General features: G+C 44.8%; 1 protein-coding gene and 1 pseudogene across 7 annotated transcripts in view; one reads left to right on the forward strand and one right to left on the reverse strand.

Moving 5' to 3' along the window:
• Window positions 1–3255: 3255 nt before the first annotated feature.
• The window catches only part of XRCC6 (X-ray repair cross complementing 6), a 34803-nt gene continuing 19864 nt past the window's right edge, over window positions 3256–18194 (reverse strand). For 4 of the 7 annotated variants that reach the window (XM_053584804.1, XM_053584805.1, XM_053584806.1 and 1 more), the window contains exons 9-12: window positions 16412–16541; window positions 13987–14087; window positions 7877–7990; window positions 3256–4802 (exon numbers count right to left, since the gene is read on the reverse strand). In XM_053584804.1, the coding sequence (XP_053440779.1) occupies window positions 4609–4802; window positions 7877–7990; window positions 13987–14087; window positions 16412–16541 (539 nt within the window). In that variant the 3' untranslated portion in view covers window positions 3256–4608. The remainder of the gene's footprint in view (window positions 4803–7876; window positions 7991–13986; window positions 14088–16411; window positions 16542–18194) is intronic. The other 3 variants (XM_053584799.1, XM_053584800.1, XM_053584801.1) reach the window with 1 other exon arrangement.
• Window positions 7998–10188, forward strand: LOC128581686 (trafficking protein particle complex subunit 2-like; annotated as a pseudogene).

Raw genomic sequence — 18194 nt, forward strand, 5'->3', positions numbered from 1 at the left:
AATGTGATGTTATGTTCTCTCCCTCCCTGACCCTAGCTGTATCCCTGAGGGTGGCAGGGCAGCAGCATACTAAAGAGGTGGCCTGGGGAAATAGGGGCACTTGACCTGGGTCTTGAAAGAGTTAGGTGTGGCTCAGCACCTGTAGCTCAGTGGCTAGAGCTCCAGCCACATACACCGGAGCTGGCAGGTTTGAACCCAGCCCAGACCTGCCAAACAACAATGACAACTACAACCAAAAAATAGCCGGGCGTTGTGCTGTGGCAGGCGCCTGTAGTCCCAGCTACTTGGGAGACTTAAGACAAGAGAATTGCTTAAGCCCAAGAGTTTGAGGTTGCTGTGAACTGTGGCGCTCAGCAAAAAAAAGAAAGGGCTTGGCACCTGTAGCTCAAGCAGCTAAGGTGCCAGCCACATACACCAGAGCTTGGCGGGTTCGAATCCAGCCCAGGCCTGCCAAACAACAATGACAACTACAGCCAAAAAAAATAGCTGGACGTTGTGGCGGGCGCCTGTCGTCCCAGCTACTTGGGAGGCTGAGGCAAGAGAATCGCCTAAGCCCAGGAGTTGTAGGTTGCTGTGAGCTGTGATGCTACAGCACCCTACCCAGGGTGACAGCTTGAGGCTCTGTCTCAAAAAAAAAGGAGAAAGGAAAGAAAGTTAGGTGTAGGGTGCCAAGGGCAGAGGGCATCACCTGAAGCTGGAACAAATGAAAACGATCCTGGTAAGATCATGGAGACTTGGCTGGCAGCTGCAGTGGAGATAATGGAACCTAAGGAAATAACTTCTCTTTGGTGATTGGGGATTTCTTCAGTGGACACTTGGTACCAACTCTGAGAGCCCTTACCCCTGTTGCCTGCCACAGTTGGGTCAGATGTATTTTTTATTACATGAGAGTGCTAATATGTCCTTCATTCTTGTAAGCATCCTAATAAAGACATATTCATATTCCAATTTAATGAAAGAGTATGGCAGTGCCTGGTTCTTAATGGATATTGGGGTTATATTTAGTTTAGTGGATATTCTTACCTAATACTATAATGAAGAAATGCTTAGAATTACTAGTGTGGCTATAGCATTTGAAACTTTTTTGAGACAGATTCATTATATCGCCCTCAATAGAGTGCTGTGGCGTCATAGCTCACAGCAACCTCAAATTCTTGGGCTTAAGTGATTCTCTTGCCTCAGCCTCGCCACAACGCCTGGTGGCTTTTTTGTTGCAGTTGTCATTGTTGATTTTAGCTGGCCCAGGCTGGGTTCCAACCCGCCAGCCTTGTTGAATGTGGCTGGCACCCTACCCACTGAGGCATGGGCACTGGCCCATTTGAAACTTTTTCAACAAGTGGCTGTGGAAAAGCCCTCACCTCCCAGTCCTGGTTTTGCAGTTCACAATGTCTTGTACAGACTCAAGTCGTTGAAATGTTGCTATCACTTTAGAAAAGACTTTCTTCATTCTTCATCTCTGCACTATCGACATTTTGGACTGGCTAATTTATAAGGGGCTGCCCTCTATACTGTAGGAATTTTAGCAGCATCCCTGGGCTCTACCCACCAAGTGGAAATAGGAACCCACACCCCACGCCACCCCCAGTGATCCCTGGCAGTAAAAACATCCCCAGTTGCAGAATTAGGGTTTGTGGTAGCCCTTAGCACATGCAGGATTGGTATTGATGACTGAGGCCACTGCCACCTCACCTAACTCTTCTATTTTTTTCTTTTTAAATTCATTCAACAAATATTTACTGACTTTCTCCCATGTCAAGAAGCTTATGTTAAAATCCGGCAACTGGGGGCAGCGCCTGTGGCTCAGTGAGTAGGGCACCAAACTGCAACAAAAAATGGCCAGGTGTTTTGGCAGGCAGGGGGCTGAGACAACAGAATGGCTTAAGCCCAGGAGCTGGAGGATACTGTGACCTGTAACGGCATGACACTCTACCGAGGGACGTGCTGCCCAAGAGAGAAGGTCCCTCATTAACAGCATTGTGGCTTCTGGCTTTTTGCCTAAATTGAGATTCAGACCCTGGGTAGGGTGCTGTGGCATCACAGCTCATAGCAACCTCCAACTCCTGAGCTTAAGCGATTTTCCTATCTCTGCCTCCCAAGTAGCTGGGAGTACAGGTGCCCGCCACAACGCCCAGCTATTTTTTGGTTGCAGCCATCATTGTTTGGCGGGCCTTGGGCTGGATTCAAACCCACCAGCTCAGGCCTTAGCCGCTTGAGCCACGGGCGCCAAGCCGTCTTTTTTTTTTTTTTTGCAGTTTTTAACCAGGGCTGGGTTTGAACCCGCCACCTCCAGCATATGGGGCCAGCGCCCTACTCCTTTGAGTCACAGGCGCTGCCCGCCCTTTTGTTTGTTTTGAGAGAGAGTCTATGTCGCTCTCAGTATAGTGCTGTGGTATCACAGCTCACAGCAACCTCAAACTCTTGCGCCTAAGCGATTCTCTTGCCTCAGCCTCCCAAGTAGCTGGACTACAGGTGCCTGCCAAAATGCCCAGCTACTTTTTTGTTGTTATTTAGCCAGCCCAGGCTGGGTTTGAACCCACCAGCCCCCATGCATGTGACCCGCACCCTAACCACTGTGCTATGGGTGCCGAGCCTGTTTGTTTTTTTGTTTTGTTTTTTTTTATTTCGTTGCTTATTTTTTATTTCTTTACTTTTTTGTTGTTGTTGTTGAGACAGGGTCCCACCCTATGTCCCTGAGCAGAGTGCAGTGGGCGTGGTAGCTCACCACAACCTCAGACTCGGCCTCCGGAAGCCGCTGGGATTACAGGCGCTCACTGCAGTGCCCGACTGGGTTTTTCCATTTTTTTCATGAGTCGGGGTCTCACTGTCGCTCAGGCGAGTCTCGAACTCCTGAGCTCAAGCGATTCTCCCTCCTCAGCCTCCCACAGTGCTGGGATTACAGGCGTGAGCCACCAAGATGGGTCTCACTCTTACTTAGGATGGTCTTGAACTGAGTTCAAGCGATCCTCTCACCTGTGCCTCCCAGAGTGGTAGGATTATCAGGCATGAGCCACTACACCTGTCCTTTACTTTCTCATATATGTGTATGTGTGTGTGTGTGTACATAATATATATACATATATACATTCTTTTTTTTTTTTTTTGAGACAGAATCTCACTGTATCGCCCTTGGTAGAATGCCATGTGGTCACAGCTCATAGCAACCTCCAACTCATAGGCTTAAGTGATTCTCTTGCCTCAGGCTCCCAAGTAGCTGGGACTACAGGCACCCACCACAACACCCTGTTATTTTTTTTTTTTTTTATTGTAGTTATTGTTTGGCAGGTCTGGGCTGGATTTGAACCCACCAGGCTCTGGTGTATGTGGGTGGCGCCTTAGCCACTTGAGCTACAGGCGCTGAGCCTGTATATGTATTTTTTTAATCACAATCCAAAAGACTGAATTGATTTAGGAGGGAGGGAAGCTCCAGAAATCCAATCTCCATCTAAATGGAAACTAGGGCCTGGAAGTTTCATCTTTGCTGAGTGTTCACATCCTTCATGTCTGGCATTCATTGGCTGCACTGGCTTGCTTCTCATTCTAGTCTCAAGTATCACTTTAGGGTCTATCCTAGCTGGTCTCTCACATGCTTCCTTTTCACTCTAGCTCTGTAACATTTTTAACTTGAACATAATGTCTTAGATTGTTTTCCACTGACAGTAGGTTAGTAGTAGTAGGAACTTGTGTGCCATTCTAGTACATAGATTCCCCCCAAAGTGGAGAAGGAATAATTCCTAAGCCCAGGCATGCAAGCAAGGAGGAAATCTAGTTGCTCCTATCTAGCTACCCAAGAAGTTTTTTGCAAAATTTTGTACATAAATGTTTTATTTGGGGCCAGTGGCACATGTCTGTAACCATAGCACTTGGGGTGCAGACGTTGAAGGACCATGTGATGCCAGGAGTTCAAGACCAGCCTGGGCAGCATACCAAGACACTGTCTCTAAATAAAAATTTTAAAACTAGCTGGGTTTGGGAGTGTGAACCTTTAGTCCCAGCTATTCAATAGCTGAGATGGGAATATCACTTGAACCCAGGAGTTCAAGTTTATAGTGAGCTATAATTGTGCCATTGTACCCTAGGCTGGGCAAGAGAGGAGGACTTTGTCTCTAAAAAACAAGTTTATTTTGGAGAATCTTACTGCTTTTGAAATCTGTTTTAGACCTTAACATGAAACATTTAAAGGAAAATGGGTGGCCAGAGAGCAGGGAGAACATAATTCTCCTAGGCTTATCATTTCTGCAGTTATGGTCACCTGTCCTTGCCATACTGCCCCAACCCCACCAATATGTTTTGTTTCCATTATGAAGATGTGTGTTCACAATTAGAAAATTATACTAATAGCCAATGCAAGGCAGACATACCCTTTTCCTTCACTATACAGTAAAGAACAGTGTATAGTATGAAGTTAGGGCTTTTTATTTGGGAGTAGCATAAGGCACAGCAAAGTGAGCGCTGCCTGGTCTCCATGACAACAGAAACTCTCATAAACCTAAGTCCCTTGGCTCTGTCAGGGAGACTCTGGCTTAGGAGAAACATATAACTTGCTGCAAAAAAACAAAAACAGGCAGCCTAGCTGCAGTGTGGAAGGATGGCTGGATGTACAGTTTCTGGTCAGTCTTTCTGGAAGTGCTTAGTGAGTATATTGAGCAGCTCCTGCTTCTTCATCCCACCCTTCAGCCCATATGCCCTGCAGGCCTCCTTCAGCATTGGTACAGTGAACTTGCCCAGTGTGCCCTTGCTGACGTGGGCCTTAAGCTCCTCTTCAGAAAACTCCACCTTGGGCCTTTTGCTTCCAGGACCTTCATCTGGGAAAAAAGGTTAAGAAGAAGTGATTGGAAATACTACCAGGGGCATCCCAGTTACATAGCATGGGGGCCCTCACATGATTTGATGATGTGGGCAGCAAGTAACCATTTCCCATAAAGCTGTGGTGCTTAACTAGAACAGCACTGGAGAGATGGGTATCTTCATAAGATAGCTTCATTTAAGTATAAAATCAAAAATGTATCACACCTTGGAGGGTGTGAATGCCATGAGTTTACCCCAAACTGCTGCTCACTCAGGGTGAACAAGTCATTCCTCATTCCTTAAAAACCTTTTACACCATGTAAATACTAAGGCACCATGGCATGTGAAAAGAATGTGCAGGCTGAGTGAGATAAGTCACTAAACAGGTCTCACAGTGGTCCACCAACACATTACAGGTGTCCCTTCTGATGCAGAAGAAAGAAAAACTTGGCCACCAACCTAACCTCACAGCAACATGTCCTCAGCATGGCCCAAATGTGTCTTTACATGACCAAAGACAGTCAAAAGGATTTTAACCTAAGCTAGAACTGTTCCGAAATTGTAAGAGCATACACATGCTGTCCTGAAATGTGTGAGCATAATGGTAAAGAGAACTTTGGGCCCAGCATTAAGATACAGTCCAGTAGGAAAAAATGATTGAGGAGACTAATAGGTAGTACAGAGGAAAAAAAATGTCCAATGAAACAACATCTCACTCAAAACTGGAGAATTACACATCACAACAGGACATAATTTTCCCTCTATCATTTTTGTAGGACTATAAAGCCCGGGATGGGTGTGAACATATCACTATTGGGAGAGGTAATTCTTGTAAGAATTTTATTTATTTTTTTAAATTAAATCACAAACACATAGATCATGTATACATTAATGCATTTATGTGGGACAATGTGCTGATTTCATATAGAATTAGGAATGCTTACATCACACTGGTTAATATATACCTCATCTCGTTTACTTAATTATTGTGTTAAGACATTTATACTCTATACTTAATAGATCCGACATGTACCCTTGCATTATGCACCATAGGTGTGATCCCACCATTCACCCTCCCTCGACCTGACCTCCCCCCTTCCCTCCTATCCCCCCCTCCTCCTTCCTTCATCCTGGGCCATAGTTGTGATCTATTCTCCATATAAGAATTTTAAATGTCCACACCTTGACCCAGTAGCTCCACTGCTAGGATCTACCTTGTGGATCTACACTGGTTAACAGTTGCTTGTGCTCACTACAGCACAGCCAGCAACACAGGTCTGCTCAAATACACAGGGGAACATCCCTCCAGGGAAGTACTCTGCAGCCTTTTAAAGTGACATAGATATGTATAGAGATACAAATACTGTGGTTTTTGTGGGTTTTTTTTTTTTTTTATTGTTAAGTCATAGCTGTGTACATTAGTGCAATCAAGGGGTACAATGTGCGGGTTTCATATACAATCTGAATGTGTTTTTTTTTGTTTGTTTGTTTGTTTGTTTTTGCAGTTTTGGGGGCCAGGTTTGAACCTGACACCTCTGATATATGGGGCCAGCCCCGTACTCCTTTGAGCCAAGGCGCCACCCACAAGTAACTGTTTTTGAGTAGCAAAATAGCAGACTAGAAAAGAATGTGAATATTTGTGCTAAAATGTGTATGTTGCTATATATAAATATTTATGTTTGGATAAGTATTTTTGAAAGGACATTCTCCATTGTGACAAAACCATAAAGACAACTTTTTAAAATAGCCCCTGATGGGGCGGCACCTGTGGCTCAGCAGGTGGGGCACTGGCCCCATATGCCAAGGGTGGCGGGTTCAGACCCAGCCCCGGCCAAACTGCAACAAAAAAATAGCCGGGCGTTGTGGCAGGTGCCTGTAGTCCCAGCTACTTGGGAGGCTGAGTCAAGAGAATCTCCTAAGCCCAAGGATTTGGAGGTCGCTGTGAGCTGTATGACGCCACGGCACTCTACCGAGGGCGATAAAGTGAAACTCTTGTCTCTACAAAAAAAAAATAGCCCCTGATGGGCCAGATTTGGTGGTTCACACCTGTAATCCTAGCACTCTGGGAGGCCAAGGTGGGTGGACTGCCTGAGCTCAGGAGTTGGAGATTAGCCTGAGCCAAAGCAAGACCCTATCTCTATTTAAAAAATAGAAAAAACTAAAAAAAAAAAAAAAGAAAGAAAGAAAAACTAGCCAGGCATTGTTGTGGGCGCCTTTAGTCCCAGGTGCTCAGGAGGCTGAGGCAGGGGATGGCTTGAAAGTTTCTTATTAAGAACTGCTGGTCCAGAGGCAAGAGAATCGCTTAAGCCCAGTAGTTGGAGGTTGCTGTGAGCTGTGTGAGGCCACGGCACTCTACCGAGGGCCATAAAGTGAAACTCTGTCTCTACAAAAAAAAAAAAAAAAAAAAAGAATTGCTGGTCCAGGGGCGGCACCTGTGGCTCAGTGAGGCACCGGCCCCATATACCGAGGGTGGCGGGTTCAAACCCGGCCCCGGCTGAATTGCAACCAAAAAAAAAAAAATAATAATAAGTAAAAAAATACAAAGAATTGCTGGTCTGGCTCGGCGTCTGCAGCACAGTGGTTATGGCGCCAGCCACATACACCAAGGCTGGCGCGTTCGAACCTGGTCTGGGCCTGCTAAACAACAATGACAGCTGTAACAAAAAATAGCTGGGTGTTGTGGTGGGTGCCTGTAGTCCCAACTACTTGGGAGGCTGAGGGAAAAGAATCGCTTGAGCCCAAGAGTTTGAGGTTGCTGTGAGCTATGCTGCCATGGCACTCAACCCAGGGGCAAGCATGAGACTCTGTCTCAAAAAAAAAAAATAAACCCTGATGGGAGGATCACTTGAGGCAGGAGTTTGAGACCAGCCTGAGCAAGATAGTGAGACCCCATCTCCAAAATTTTTTTTTAAATTACTTGAGAATGGTGCCATGTGCCTCAAAAGACTAAGGCAGGAGGATCACTTCAGCCAGAAATTCAAGGCTACAATGAACTGTAATTACACCATTGCACTCCAGCCTTGGCAACAGAGACTTTGTCTCCTCAAGTAAAATAAAACAACCCACTAAACATCCACACTCAACTCCTTACCTTGTTTTTTCTTGGTAACTTTCTCCTCAGGATTATAATCTGGTGGGTAGACAAGTTCCTTAAACTCATCCACCAGGGAGCCCAGTCTTTTATTCATTGCTTCAACCTTGGGCACTAGAAAATCAAAACATAGAAAAGAGGCCAAGTGAGTTATGAGCCCTCACCTCTTGTCCAGTTCTAACTCCAAGAGAACCAGAAGAGAAAGAACCTAACTGCTAATGTGGGAGGGGGTCTGGGAAAGAGTTTTTCCAGCATTTAACAAGTACCTTCCAACATTCAAATTTACTATAGTCACACTATAGGCAGGCACTGTTTAAAATGTTTTAACTTATTTTTACTTGCTCCAACAATCTATATGGCAGGGGGCAGGTGCAGTGGCTCATGCCTGTAATCTACTCTGGGAGGCTGAGGTGGGTGGATTGCTTGAGCTTACAAGTTTGAGACCAGCCTGAGCAAAAGCGAGACCCCATCTCTATTAAAAGTAGAAAAACTGGAACTGAAGCTGCGGAGCTTGGGTCCCTGCGGCAGGAATGGATTGGGCATTTCTGTTGTCTGCGTTTCACTGCAGGAGCCATATATCGAAAACAATGTCTGGAAGCTTCTACTTTGTAATTGTTGGCGACCATGACAATCCAGTTTTTGAAATGGAGTTTTTGCCAGCTGGAAAAGCTGAATCCAAAGATGACCACCGTCATCTGAACCAGTTCATAGCTCATGCTACTCTTGACCTGGTAGATGAGAACATGTGACTGTCAAACAACATGTACTTAAAAACTGTGGACAAGTTCAACGAGTGGTTTGTGTCAGCATTTGTCACTGCAGGGCATATGAGATTTATTATGCTTCATGACATAAGGCAAGAAGATGGAATAAAGAACTTCTTTACTGATACCTATGATTTGTATATAAAGTTTGCAATGAATCCATATTATGAACTGAATTCTCCTATTCACTCAAGCGCATTTGATAGAAAAGTTCAGTTCCTTGGGAAGAAACACCTTTTAAGTTGAATGCAGAAAAACTATGAAACAACGTTACAACAATGGGGTATATTCAGGAATGTGTACATTGTAAGTAACTTGATTAAATAGCCTGGAAAACTTTACTTGTAGTGTCAATTTATCTAAACCTAATGAAACTGCTATTATATTTAAACATATCATGACACAAATAGATCAATATTTGCTTGTGAACAGTGTTATTTATAAAGAGCTCCTTATCAATATTAAAATATATTATTTTTAGAAGTTGAGAATAAGGTTTGACTTTCCTAATTCATATAGTTTGATCTTGATATTAACAGTTCAAAAACAAATGTCATAGTCAAGATTTGATAGATTTAAAACTAAAAAGATTGCTCGGCGCCTGTGGCTCAAGAGGGTAAGGCACCTGCCACATACACCAGAGCTGGCGGGTTCAAATCCAGCCCAGGCCTGCCAAACAACAATGACGGCTGCAACCAAAAGAAAAAAAAAATGGCCAGGGGTTGTGGTGGGCTCCTGTAGTCCCAGCTACTTGGGAGGCTGAGGCAAGAGAATCACTTAAGCCCAAGAGCTGGAGGTTGCTGTGACCTGTGATGCCACGGCACTCTATCCAGGGCGACAGCTTGAGGCTCTGTCTCCAAAAAAAAAACTAAAAAGATAAGGAAATTGATAGTATATACATTGGTTTACTTATACCTTTAGAGATGTTGTCATAAAAACTTACAGACAGTATACACAGCACTACCTAAGAAGCCAGAGAAGATTTTTGCAGTGCTAAATGTCATGGGCTGCCTCTGTCATGTCTAGATCCTGCCAGAAGTTTTAGAGTCATAGATCCATGTTTATCAAATTAGGAGGCTGGAACCACTTACAGTTCACAGTGACCTGGGTTGCTTGTCACCTTGTTGTTGTCTCCTTTCTTCAGACTGTAAACTAAAGGCTAAGTGAACCTGTTGATGTCTATACTTGTAAAAAGTTGTGAAGCAGTCTTAGAATTGCTATCAGAGAAAAGCCTGAAGTACACTAACATTAGTACTATTAGCCTTTTAGGCTGTACACCAGAGGGGGCTGGGTGTGTGATCTTATAGTAAAGTAGTAAATGTCCGTGGAAAAACAAGTAATCGTATATTTTCTGAGTTAATTGTGAGAATGTGAAGAATCTTGTTCCATTCTGAATTTGAGCAAGTAATTCTAAGCTTGGTCTTGTATACCTGTGTGATCTATGTGAAATTGCTACCATCAGTTTTTACCCTATTTATTTGATTTCTTAAATAAAGATGTTTGTCCAAAAAAGAAAAAAGAAAAGTAGAAAAACTGAGGCAAGAAGATCGCTTGAGCCTGAGTTGGAAGTTGGAGATTGCTGTGCCATAGCACTCTACGTAGCCAGGGCGACAGCTTAAGACTCTGTCTCAAAAAAAAAAAAAAAGAACTATATGGCAGGTAAATTTGTCTACCCATTTTACACAGGAGGAAAGCAGAAAGGTTTAATGAGACAACATTTCACTTATAACTCGTAACTGCACATCAAAAACAGGACATAATTTTCCTTCTATCATTTTTGTGGAAATGTAAAAAAATAATCTGAGGTCAAACTGCTGGGAAATGGCAGCGTAGAGAGACACTGGAATAGATTCTGAGTATTCAAACAAGAATGTGTGACCACAGCAGGTCACAGAACAAGCAGGTGAGGAAAAATGAAGCCAGGGCATACTGGAACACAGGAAGTGGGTCTGGAAAGACAAGAAGCAGGAGAGGGCTTCGGGGAGAAGGACGTAACATACAGCTTGAAGGTGGGGTGTGTGGAGGGCAGGGACAGGAGGCTGGAAAGGCAGGCGTAGTGAGGTGACAGGAGCTTGTATGTCTGCCAAGGAGTTATGCCTTATCTTAAGAACAGTGGGAAGACTCTGAGGGGCTACAAGCAGGGTTCAGCAGGTCAGTTTGCATCCATCCCCTGACAGCTGTGTGGAGTGTAAACTGAAGAAACATTAAGACAGTACCTCCTAAATAACCTGAGTACCCTGCTGCAGGCAGGGGTAGGGGAACCCCCAAAACACGACAAGTGATGGAACTGGCAGTATTACCAATGGAATGTGAGGGGCAGGGAGATGACTGGTTGGGATGGCAGAGCATTCCCCAAGACAAACACACAGGAAAAGGAGATTAAAGGGAAGAATAATACTTCAGCTTCCTTCTTTGTTAGCTTCCAACTCTACAGCTTATACAATTTTCTTTTTTTTTTTTTTTGAGACAGAGTCTCACTCTGTCACCCAGGCTAGAGTACCGTGGCGTCAGCCTAGCTCACAGCAACCTCAAACTCCAAGGTACAAGTGATCCTCCTGCCTCGGCCTCCAAGAGTACTAGGATTACAGATGTGAGCCACCACCCCCTGCCGGTTTGTAGAGTTTTCAATGTGAGCCGTGTCACGGGCAAAGGTGATGGGATGGGTCTTTCCTGAGACCACAGTTGCAAAGTGCTCAGGGAAGCTCCTGCCCTCCAGTATATCTAGACAATGGCACGATGTCAGAAGCCCCGTGTTTCAGACTGCAAGGCCTTCTGCTAGAGCACTGGCTCACAACCTGGGAGTCAGCTGGGGAGTTTTTAAAAGTACTGAGACCCAAACCCCATCCCTAGAGATTTAATTTGTCTGAAGTGAGGCCTGAATGGCCAGATTTTTAAAATCCCCCAGATGATTCTGCTGTATAGCCAAAGTTAATAACCCATGTGCTAAAGGTTGTGGCAAGTCTCAGAAGCACCTGGAAGGTAAGTGTTAAAATACAGTTTGCTGGGTGGCGCCTGTGGCTCAGTGAGCAGGGCGCTGGCCCCATATACCGAGGGTGGTGGGTTCAAACCCAGCCCTGCAACAAAAAAATAGCCGGGTGTTGTGGCAGGCGCCTGTAGTCCCAGCTGCTTGGGAGGCTGAGGCAAGAGAATCAGGTAAGCCCAAGAGCTGGAGGTTACTATGAGCCGTGTGACGCCATGGCACTCTACCGAGGGCAGTAAAGTGAGACCCTGTCTCTACAAAAAAAAAAAAAAAAAAAATACAGTTTGCTTTAAATTCAAGCAGCTTGGGATAAGGCTCAAGAATTTGCACTTCTAGGGCAGCACCTGTTGCTCAGTGACTAGGGCGCCAGCCCCATATACCGAAGGTGGCAGGTTCTAACCTGGCCTCGGCCAAACTGCAACAAAAATATAGCCGGGCATGGGCGGCGCCTGTGGCTCAAAGGAGTAGGGCGCCGGTCCCATATGCCGGAGGTGGTGGGTTCAAACCCAGCCCTGGCCAAAAAAAAAAAATATATAGCCGGGCATTGTGGTGGGCACCTGTAGTCCCAGCTACTCGGGAGGCTGAGGCAAGAGAATTGCCTACGCCCAGGAGTTGGAGGTTGCTGTGAGCTGTGTGATGCCACAGTACTCTACTGAGGGTGATAAAGTGAGACTCTGCTTCTATAAAAAAAAAAAAAAAAGAATTTGCACTTCTAACAAGTGCACAGGTGACATCAAGGCTGCCAGTCCAGGGTCCACACTTTGAGAACCACTAGTGTGACCTGATAAGGGTGCCTAGAGAGCAGTGAAAAGCTGGAGGAAGATGGGGCTCAGGGCCAACCACAGCAATGCTCTGTTTATAAGAGGGAAAAAAGAGACCCAGAAAAGGAGTTTCAGAGTTACCACTGGCACAGGAGAAAAACCAAGACAGGTGTCACAAGCCCAAAAGAAGAAAGTGAGAAAACAATTTCTAGTCTTCACTAAATATTTGTTAAAACAAAACCATATCAGGCCGGCTGTGGTGGCTCACACCTGTAATCCTAGCACTCTGGAAGGCTGAGGCGGGTGGATTACTCAAGTTTATGGGTTTTTCTTTGTTGTAGTTTGGCCGGGGCTGGGTTTGAACCCGCCACCCTCAGTATATGGGGGCTGGCGCCCTACCCACTGAGCAATAGGTGCTGCCCTGCTCAGGCTGATCTTAAACCCGTAAGCTTGGCTCAGCGTACTTAGCTCAGTGAGTAGGGCGCCTGCCACATAACACTTCCAAACAACAGTGACGACTACAACCAAAAAATAGCCAGGCATTGTGGCGGGCTTCTGTAGTTCCAGTTACTCAGGAGGCTGAGGCAAGGGAATCGTTTAAGCCCAAGAGTTTGAGGTTGCTGTGAGCTGTGATGTCATGACACTCTACCCAGGGCCACATAGTGAGACTCTGTATCAAAAAAAAAAAAAACCTTCATCAAGTCTAATCCATTTCCCAGTGTGTGGGTCTAGCTGGATAATGCAGCTTTTCTCAAGGCAGAGCACATAAGAGTCTCATGGAGAGGCAGTAAGCACATTGGTTCAGAAAAAGGGCTCCAGGTGAGCTTCAATGGATTCTAAACAGTACCACTGTTTAGTGGTACCAAGTACCTCTTAAAATTATGGCAAATCATTTGGGGCAACCCTGAGTCCCTTCTCTAATATTGGGACTACAGGCTCAGCACCTGTGGCTCACGTGCTAAGGTGTCAGCCACATACACCTGAGCTGGTAGATTCGAATCCAGCCCGGGCCCGCCAAACAACAATGACAGCTACAACCAAAAAACAACACCGGCGTTGTGGCAGGTGCCTATAGTCCCAGCTACTTGGAAGGTGGAGGCAGGAAAATCACCTGAGCCCAGGAGTTGGAGGTTGCTGTGAGCTGTGATGCCATAGCACTCTATCCAGGGTGACAGCTTGAGGCTCCGTCTCAAAAAATAAATAAATAAATAAAAAGAATAAAATAAAATTGGGACTACAGCCCTTCCTTCATAGGTATAAAGATTCAGTGAGTCAACACATTGGATGACAATGTCTGCACACAGTAAACACTCAATAAATGTCAGACATTATTTTATAAACTTTCAACAACATGTAGTCATGAAGTGACCTGATTTAGAGGCAGGTCTCAAGAACCTGGCATTCTCTTCCTCTCACTGCAGAACCAGCTAAATCTGTACCCTGGCTGTTTAAACTAGTCTAGAAAATCTCTTAAACAGAAATGGGCAAAGAGGTTAAGTCTTTAGAGAGTGCCAGGAAATACATCCACATCACTGCTTTATAGTAAAATCAGTGAGAAGGCTTCTCATGAAAAGAATAATCTCGGCTCAGTCACAACCTTCTTACATGTCAGATCTACTGCTTGTTCAGGCTCCATCAAATCCAAAGCTAAGGCCTCCAGGTTCCTGAAGTGCTGCTGCAGCACTGGGTTCTCGAAGCTGTCACTTCTGTTGAAACAATAATAATAGAACTCAATTAAAACATAAAAAATCTAAACATTTATAAAAAAAAAATCTAAGATATCCCAGGTTAGCTGAGAAAAAGTTAAATAGTTGGGAATCTTGTCTCAAATCAAAACTTATCTCTTTTTAATTTTCAGTTTATTAATTGATGCTAGAGATCAAATCAATTCAAAAGCAAACCTGCCCACCTGTCTGTCATCTGAAGCTGTGGGCAGAGACAGAAACAGAGAAGGTAGGCCAGGTGCAGTGGCTCATGCCTGTGATCCCAGCACTCTGGGAGGCTGAGTTGGGTGGATTGCCTGAGCTAAGAATTCAAGATGGGCCTAAGCAAGAGCAAGACCCCAACTCTACTAAAAATAGAAAAAGCAGTCAGGCAGTGTGACAAAAGCTTGTAGTCTCAGTCTCAGCTACTCCCAAGGCTGAAGCAAGAGGATTGCTTGTGCCCAGGAATTTGAGGCACTCTAATAAAGGTGACAAGGTGAAACTCTGTCTCAAAACACAAAACAAAACAAAACAAACAAACAAACAAAAAAAAAAAAAAACAAGGCCAGGCATGGTAGCTCATGCCTGTGGTCCCAGACCTCTGGGAGGCTGAGGTGGATAGATTGTCTAAGCTCAAGAGTTCAAGACCAGCCTGAGCAAAAGTGAGACCCCTGTCTCTACTAAAAATAGAAAAGGGCTCAACGCCTGTAGTACAGTGGTTATGGCACTAGCCACATACACCTAGGGTGGCAGGTTCAAACCCGGCCTGGGCCAGCTAAACAACAATGACAACTGCAACAAAAAATAGCCAGGCGTCGTGGTGGTCACCTGTAGTCCCAGCTACTTGGGAGGTTGAGACAAGAGAATTGCTTAAGCCCAAGAGTTTTAGGTTGCTGTGAGCTGTGACGCCACAGCACTCTACCAAGGGTGACATAGTAAGACTCTGTCTCAAAAAAAATAAATAAGTAAATAAAAATAGAAAAGCTAGCGGCGCCTGTGGCTCAAAGGAGTAGGGCACCGGCCCCATATGCCAGAGGTGGCGGGTTCAAACCCAGCCCTGGCCAAAAACTGCAAAAAAAAAAAATAATAAAGAAAAGAAATAGAAAAGCTGGCTAGGTATTATGGCAGATGCCTATAATCCTAGCTCCTCAGGGAGGCTGAGGGAGGAGGATCTCTGAAACCCATTTGAGGTTGCTATGAGCTATGACACCATGGCACATTAGCCTGCGCAACAAAGTGAGACTGTCTCCAAAAAGAAAGAAAGAAATAGAGAAGGTAGAGTCATGTCAGTACAAAACAAAGACAAAGGAGGGGTGATAGAAGATAGGGAGATCATGAGCCCCGAGTGTGCTTTCCTCCCATATGCCGTAACAGCAGCACAGGAGAAAAGGAGTATGAGCCTATAGCAAGATGGCATCAGCCTAGCTCAGAGCAACCTCAAACTCCCAGGCTCAAGCAATCTGCCTGCCTCAGCCTCCCTAGTAGCTAGGACTACAGGCACCTACCACAATGCTGTTAATTTTTACTATTTTTAGAAGACACAGGCCGGGCGCGGTGGATTGCCTGAGCTCATAGGTTTGAGACAAGCCTAAGCCAGAGAGCTCATCTCTAAAAATAGCCAGGTATTGTGGTGGGCACCTGTAGTCCCAGCTACTCGGGAGGCTAAAGCAAGAGAATTGCTTGAGCCCAAGAGTTTGAAGTTGCTGTGAGCTATGACACCACAGCACTCTACCAAGGACAACAAAGTGAGACTATCTTAAAAAAAAAAAAAAAAATTTTTTTTTAATCATCTGTAGTCCCAGCCACTAGGGAGGCTGAGGAGTTTGAGGTTACAGTGAGCTATTATGAGGTCACTGCACTCCAGCCCAGGTGACAGAGCAAGACCCTATAGAAAAAAATAAGTAAATTAAAAGAATATGTGGAAAAAATTAAGTTTGGCATCACATTATGCAGGTTCTGAGAGATGGTCTATTATGTATGAGAGGCAAATACTTGACTTATTTAATCATTTTCTCATCGTAGGACAACACACATTAATGAAACAGAAGGCTAAAAATTTTCCCGTTACTTTTTTGCACTTGTTCAACTGATCTGCTTTCTAAGCACAGCACAAGAGGTAAACCAGCACAATCCCACAGTCTCCAATACAGTAAGAGCTGCCATTCTCTATATAGCCTTTCAAAAGCTCTTGATAACAAGTAATGATCTATCAGCTGATTGGAAGAGTAAAGTCAAATTCCCTTGGTCTATGCCTAACTTGAATTTCCAGTAAAACCTTCAGCTCAGGAGACAGTTTGAAGAAAGCCTGAGACTGACTCCATACTCACCTGTATTTGAAGCGGAGCTTCTGAACAATCGCCTTCATCTTGTCCACCTGCTCTGGGTTTGCTGTGACCTTTTCAGGAAAGGGCACTTTCCGTTTATCATCAGCATATGGTAGGAAAACAAGCTGGAAGCCTGAAGGGAGATACGTTTTCTAAGATTTGACTTAAGGTACTGCAGTCACTTGTTCCACAGCTCCAAATTTCCCTCCTATGTCTGATGATATTAGTGCTGGGGTCCTGCAAACCCCATTTCTCCTTTACCAGCTGATTCCTGTTAGCATCTGCCTAACAGACTATCCCTGGAGTCTCTGGGCTCATCCTGTTCACAGTAGACCCTTATCCTTGGAGAATACGTTCCAAGAAGCCAAAGGGCACATGATAGCACTGAACCTGACTACTCTCAACCGGAACACGTTTCTTTGTCTTCCACCCAGAAATGTAATGCCCTTCCCTCTTAACTAAGCACTTATCCCACACTATAGCTATTAACTTTCGTAGTGTGAGATGCAACATCAAAACCAACATTTCTTTTCCTTCTTTCCAATTTCATGGACAGAAGATTCATTCTTACTGTAGATCTTAGCATCCTCAACATAAAATATTTTTTCTTCCTTAAAGCTGATACTTTTTCTTACTTACTTAAAGGAAGCACTTTATGGCTTCTCTTCGGTGTATTTGAATTGCTAACACCAGTATTCTTGTGCTTTGGGGACATTATTAAGTAAAATATATGTGTCTTGAACACAAGCACTACAATACTGATATCACAACAGTCAATCTGATAACCAAGACCACTATTTAAGTGACTAATGGGTAGATAGCATCTATTGCATGGAGACGCTTCATGTCATGGGAGAACTAGCACTTATAAATTATTTATTTCTGGAATTTTCCATTTAATATTTTTGGACCACCATTGACTACAGGTGAAACCATGGAAAGCAAAACCATGGGAGAACCACTGCATTTACAGTTCCCATCCTTACTGCCCAGCAAGAACCCTCACCTGGCTGCAGCAGATGGTTCCAGGCTCCAGCTTTATACCTGCAGCCAGCTGGACAATCCAATGCCACCTCTCTGGAAGGCTAAGTCCCAGTTCCATTAGGTCCCACTCTGAGCTTCAACCTCTCTCCTTCGTCCCTCTACCTTCTACCATGTGCTAAAAGGAAAGCTACGGCTACTAGGCTCATCTTGGTTCAGTTACTGATGGGCTTTAGGAGGACTAAAACATCTAGTCACTGTAAACAAGTACTGCTGCCAAGTGAAGGCCCTTGCTGACAATGCGGACTGACAGTACTGAACAAACAGGACTTGTTTCTGCCCTCTGGGCCGGTCTAGCACCACTACTGACACAGCTGAGAACCAACTGTGAAAGGAGAAAATGGGCTTGAAGCATCTCAGACTCAGCAGCACAGAGCATGAAAGGGAGCTGAGAGACAACAGCTTAATAATGTAGTTAGTGTTCTTGAGCAGTCAAATGACCAGTTAAGTTAAAACTATAACATATTCAAAAAGTTATATTAGAAGGCGGCGCCTGTGGCTCAGTGAGTAGGGTGCCGGCCCCCTACACCGAGGGTGGCAGGTTCAAACCCAGTCCCAGCCAAACTGCAACAAAAAAATAGCCAGGCTTTGTGGTGGGCGCCTGTACTCCCAGCTAATGGGGAGGCTGAGGCAAGAGAATCACCTAAGCCCAAGAGCTGGAGGTTGCTGTGAGCTGTGACGCCATGGCACTCTACCAAGGGTGACAAAAAAAAAAAAAGTTATGTTACAGGTTCAGCACCTGTAG

The sequence above is a fragment of the Nycticebus coucang genome, chromosome 3 (assembly GCF_027406575.1).
Source record: "Nycticebus coucang isolate mNycCou1 chromosome 3, mNycCou1.pri, whole genome shotgun sequence".
Lineage (NCBI taxonomy): Eukaryota > Metazoa > Chordata > Mammalia > Primates > Lorisidae > Nycticebus > Nycticebus coucang.